General features: G+C 34.2%; 1 protein-coding gene across 1 annotated transcript; it reads left to right on the forward strand.

Moving 5' to 3' along the window:
• Positions 1-1,794: 1,794 nt before the first annotated feature.
• NIK3 (NSP-interacting kinase 3) lies at positions 1,795-6,000 on the forward strand. The gene is made up of 11 exons (XM_012992606.2): positions 1,795-2,806; positions 3,151-3,283; positions 3,406-3,477; positions 3,575-3,718; positions 3,823-3,894; positions 3,984-4,043; positions 4,121-4,218; positions 4,308-4,451; positions 4,547-4,888; positions 4,970-5,361; positions 5,465-6,000. The coding sequence occupies exons 1-11, from the start codon at positions 2,704-2,706 to the stop codon at positions 5,789-5,791; spliced, it is 1,887 nt and encodes a 628-aa protein (XP_012848060.2). The 5' UTR covers positions 1,795-2,703; the 3' UTR covers positions 5,792-6,000.

Below are 6,000 nucleotides of genomic sequence, written 5' to 3' on the forward strand. Positions count from 1 at the left end.
TAATTTGAGAAAAAAAGTAATTTTTGTTTATGATTTGAGATTATACAAAATACGCACCGGAAAAACTTTAAATATTCCAATAATTCAAAAAGTGGATGTCAAATCATAATTTAGATTACTGTTTACCAAAATAAACCCATAACGTAGAAAGGAGAACAAAGATTTGTGCTTAACGTCAATCACTTGTCTTTCTTATTGGGCCCGGGTTGGGCCCATTTAATCTAATCAATTATGTACCTGTAAGCAAATTACAGAAGTTTAGGGGCTAAAACTTAAATATCATATTTAACATTCTTAAATTGAAATTGGCATGCTGCAATGCTCACTCTCCAACGCCAAGGAATTCCTCTTTAATCCATGATTTAAACACAAAAATTATGTTAAAGAATTAAGAAAAAAATAATATTTTAATGGAAAGTTAAATCAGTTATGAGCAAGTGTGGACTAGAGAGAATATTCAGCTTTTCCAATGCGACAAAAATACCCTTGTGTATGGGGTTTCACAATTTAACACAAATTAATGCACTTTCCCCAATGTTTAAAATTCTTGATTTTGCTTATTGAATGTTTTTGTCTAAAATGCCCTTCTTTCTTTAATTAATTACTTTACTCTTAAAATCTTTTACCATTGCTTATGCTTAGTTGCTACTATCTTATGAATATATTAGAGACAAATTCTCTCTCTCTCTCTCTCTCTCTCTCTCTCTCACACACACACACACAGTGTCAAGAACACCCTTGCCAGCGCAGCACTCACAGGCGCATATTAGAGTTGTTTCATTGGAGTTATAAATATTCTCTTTTTCTTAAGAATATAATAATATTTTTTATAGCCTAATCTAATACTTTTTAAGAATATAGTAATAATTTTTTTTATAGCTACTCTCTTTTTTTTTTCCAACATGGCATAAGAAAAAAATATTATATTGTTACATATAACATCATTTATCTCACCAACTCTAGTTTATAGAATTAAAATGAAACTGAAAATTAAATAAAAACTCACCAAACTACACTTTAATGGAAAAGTTGAGGTGACATCTCTCTTGCCCCTTTTCTGGTTTTGCCTAAATAAATATTTGCCAATAATTACTCAATGTGGTAGGATTTCACATATTTGTGTAAAATATCGCTTTTACACCTGTTTAACCATGTTTATGATTAATTAATTAATTAATTAATCAATTCAGTTAACAACAGTGAATTGTTAGGACAATAAATAGTGAATGCATGATGATTAAAAACAAGTCACAGTAGCAAACAGAGCCATGCCCGACAATAACTTTAGCAGACTAAAATCATTTAAAATTGGGTAAATTTGGTCCAACTCCTTAAATAAATTCAAATTACATAAAAACCCCTAATATTTGGGTAATTACAATCACTCTTCTCAATTATAAATCTTCCGACACGTGTCTATTCTTACCGTGTCAAATTCAACAGAATCTTCTAGTTCCGTGGAATGTTCTATGGTCTGTACTCATTTTATGCAAAAATACAGTTTTTGATGTACCATAACCTGATATTTACAAGCCAAAATACATACATCTTATGATCATCTTGTTTCTTAAATGTGAGCTACAATAGGTTAAACATGTACAAACCGGAAAATATCCGAGATAATCTAGAAAATTTCACTAAATTTCACACCACAAGGGTGGATGTGCAAGAAAATTTATAATTTTAGGGTTATAATTGGAATTACCTAAAGACCAAAGACTTTTTTCGTAATTTAAAAATTTAGCAAGATTTTTTTTTTTTTTTAAGAATGAAATTCAAAAGCAAACAAAGACCAGGACAAGGCAAGCACGTGATCTGCCAAAAGCTTACCTGCAAAAAAAAAAAAAAAAAAAAAAAAGAAAAAAAAAAAAAAAAAGGAAGTGGTTTTGCTTTGGTTTCTTGCCTTAAGGACATACCATTGTTCTCTGTGATGAATCAATCACACACGCACATCCCTTCAGTCCAAATCACTGAATATAAAGCTTACTTTTTTGCTTCCCCAAAAAATACAACTAGCTTTTCACCAATTTAAATTATTTATTATTCAATTTTCCTTTTTTTTTTTTTTTAAATTTTTTACACTGTCCACATCTGTATCTGTGAGGCCCCTTTGGCTTTATGTTCTGGACATTTTGCACCATGTTTGTATTCATTCATTCATCTGCTTAAATAAAAAGATAATAATTATATTTTGAAATGTGTGAACAATCTTGATATAGGAACAGGGGTTTTGCTGTGTGAAGAATCACACACAGTAACAGGTGTGAAGCTGTAAGAAGAGATAAAATTCCCCAAAGGGCAAAAAGAATTCTGCATCATTTTCAGTTAAAATAAAAAACAACATGGAATTCACACACTAACCACATTTCCCAGATCTCTCAAGAAAATAATACCCTTTATTTTTTTGGCTCAAGATAGCAACTTTATCATCTGGGCTTCTTTCCTTGTTTGTTTTTTCTTTTTATATCTGTAATTTAAGGTGGTTTTTAGGGACAGAATTGGAAAGAAAGGTTTTTTTTTTTGGCTTTGCTTTATAGGATTCTGATTCCTTGGGGGGTTGCTGCTTTTTAATTGGTCTGATTCTGTTTGGGATGAGTTAATGCGTTGTGTGTGTGGAGAATGTGGCCCTTGTTCTGTAATTGGAATGAGAATTATGCAGAGAAGGTGAATTTTTTGGAGTGAATTTTTTGCTATTACCAGAGTATGGAAATAGTGAAATCTCTGTTCTGTCAAGTTGTATTGCTGGTTTTAGCAATGGTTAAGGGCTCTTACTCAACCCTATCTCCTTCTGGTGTTAACTATGAAGGTAAAAATTCCATCTTTAGAATATTCACTTTTTTTTTTTTTAAATAATGATGAAAGAATTTTCTTGATTTGGATTTTAAACCCTTGTTTTACCTGTTTTTTGATTAATTTTATAGTTGGCTTATTTTTTTTTTATTTTTTTTATTAATGATGAAAGAATTTTCTTGATTTGGATTTGAACCCTTGTTTTCCCTGTTTCTTGATTGCTTTTATAGTTGGCCTTTATTTTTTTTATTATTTTTTTTTTTATAATGATGAAAGAATTTTCTTGATTTGGAATTGAACCCTTGTTTCTTGATTGCTTTTATAATAAGTTTATTTATTTATTTATTTTTAATTTTGCAGTTGTTGCTTTAATTGCTATAAAGAGTGACTTACATGATCCATACAATGTACTGGAGAATTGGGATGCTAATTCTGTGGATCCTTGTAGTTGGAGAATGGTTACTTGTTCCCCAGATGGTTATGTTTCTGCTCTGTAAGTTAACTCACCCCTAAATCTATTACTGAAAAAATCGAGAAAAAAAAACGCATTTATTACATGGCCAAATCTTGCTTCATTTAATGATGTTTGGTACTAATTTTTTATGTTTCTTACAGAGGATTGCCCAGTTTGAGCTTGTCCGGTACCTTATCGCCTGGAATTGGCAACCTCACGAATTTACAGTCTGTGTATGTAATTTGTTTAATATTGTTTATTCATATAATTTAAATTTTCAATAATAATGTTAATTCATGAATTCACCCTTCTCTACATTGTTTATTGTAGGTTGCTGCAGAATAATGAAATTACGGGTTTGATTCCGCCCGTTATTGGGAAATTAGAAAGACTCCAAACACTTGATCTCTCAAACAACAAGATCACCGGTGAAATTCCCAATTCTTTAGGGAATTTAAACAATTTAAATTATCTGTGAGTTCCGGAACTTCTTCCCGCCTCTAGAAACTTCTAGAAGTTAATATATCTTCGACTTTCACTTAGATTAACTCCAAATTTTTCTATTTCGAGCAAGACAGACGGCTTAACAACAACAGCCTTGGTGGAGCTATTCCCGATTCTCTTTCCAAAGTAGAAAGCCTCACACTCGTGTATGTCGTCCTCGTTCGTTTTCTCGTATTTTCGCTTCATTTTCTTTTTCCAATTATGTAACAACTAACACTTTTATGAATTATTGCAGGGACCTTTCTTACAATAACTTTAGTGGTTCTCTGCCGAAAATTTCCGCTCGAACTTTCAAGTGAGTTCGTGTGTACTCGTTTTACCAAGTAGTAGAGTATATTCTCATATCTTGAATTGGGTTTTTTTTTTTTTCAGAATAGTTGGAAACCCTCTAATTTGCGGTCAAACTTCTCAAAATAATTGTTCGGTTGTTTATCCCGAGCCGCTGTCCTTCCCACCCGACGCCACACAAGGCAAATATAGTCTCGTTTTCCACTAATCCGTCACTCGTGAATTTCGATTTCAAATATTGTATCTAAATATCTATTTTTTTTTCTTGCAGAACAATCCGAATCCAGGGCAAAACATCACATCGCGATTGCATTTGGGGCGAGCTTTGGCGGTGCCTTTTCGATTATTATTATCGCTGGCTTGCTTTTTTGGTGGCGGTACAGGCATAATCAACAAATTTTCTTCGATGTTAATGGTAACTTTATATATATAAATATATATACATTTATATTTTTTCGACACTAATTTAAACCGACTTAGTTATGAAAAATGCTTTGTTTTGTTTGGCAGAACAATACGACCCGGAGGTGCGTTTAGGTCATTTAAGAAGGTACACTTTTAAAGAACTCAGAGCAGCAACCGACCATTTCAACGCAAAGAACATATTAGGTAGTGGAGGATTTGGTGTAGTATACAAAGGCCGATTGAACAACGGTACTATAGTGGCGGTAAAAAGGCTAAAAGACTATAACGCCCATGGCGGTGAAATTCAATTTCAGACAGAAGTTGAGCTCATCAGTTTGGCTGTCCACAGAAACCTCCTCCGACTTTGGGGCTTCTGCTCTAACGAAAACGAACGCCTCCTAATTTACCCTTACATGTCAAACGGCAGCGTTGCATCAAGGCTCAAAGGTTCGATTTTTCTCCTAATTACTATTGTGAAACTAATGGAAAATTCAAGATTCGATTTCTAATTAATTTTTTTTTTTGCAGATAATATAAATGGAAGGCCCGTTTTGGATTGGTCGAGGAGGAAGAGCATAGCACTCGGTACGGCTAGGGGATTGGTGTACTTGCACGAGCAATGTGACCCTAAAGTAATCCACCGCGATGTGAAGGCGGCGAATATTTTATTGGACGAAGATTTCGAGGCGGTGGTGGGTGATTTTGGACTGGCCAAGCTATTGGACCATCGGGATTCTCATGTTACAACCGCGGTGCGTGGGACTCTCGGCCACATTGCACCCGAGTATTTATCGACCGGCCAATCTTCGGAAAAAACGGACGTATTTGGATTCGGAATCTTGCTTCTTGAGCTCATCACGGGCCATAAGGCTGTGGATTTTGGGCGGGGGGCGAACCAGAAAGGGGTGATTCTTGATTGGGTACGTCTCGCTAATTAATTACTTGTTTTAATTTTGAAGTAGAAAGAAGTTCTCGGTTTTTATGGAGTACTAATAAGATTGTGTAATTTGACTATTGTTTTAGGTGAAGAAGCTTCATCAAGAGGGGAAGTTGAATCTAATGGTGGACAAAGAACTCAAGAGCGATTTCGACATGATTGAACTAGAAGAAATGGTGCAGGTGGCGCTGCTGTGCACTCACTTTAATCCTACGCATCGCCCTAAAATGTCGGAAGTTTTGAGAATGCTCGAAGGAGATGGATTAGCAGAAAAGTGGGAGCAATCGCAGAAAGTCGACACTCCGAGGTACAACAACAGCAGATCGTTTCAAAATCCTCCTCAAAGATATTCCGATTATATAGAGGAATCTTCGCTTGTCGTTGAGGATATGGAACTTTCCGGACCAAGATAGGGTTCGGGTTTTGTTCGTCGTCTTCACATTGTCTCTATTGTTATAAATCGAGGTTGTTCGTTGAACTTGAGTTATGTCCATAGTTTGTTGGATAAATATGTATTTCACCTGTAAAAAGAAAGGGAAAAGTCATGTACAAACAAAACATTTACTTTTTTTGTCCAGAGTATTTTATTAGATTAATGGAGATTCAATTCAATTTTTGGAAA

The sequence above is a fragment of the Erythranthe guttata genome, chromosome 12 (genome assembly GCF_056151865.1).
Source record: "Erythranthe guttata isolate IM_541 chromosome 12, IM_541, whole genome shotgun sequence".
Lineage (NCBI taxonomy): Eukaryota > Viridiplantae > Streptophyta > Magnoliopsida > Lamiales > Phrymaceae > Erythranthe > Erythranthe guttata.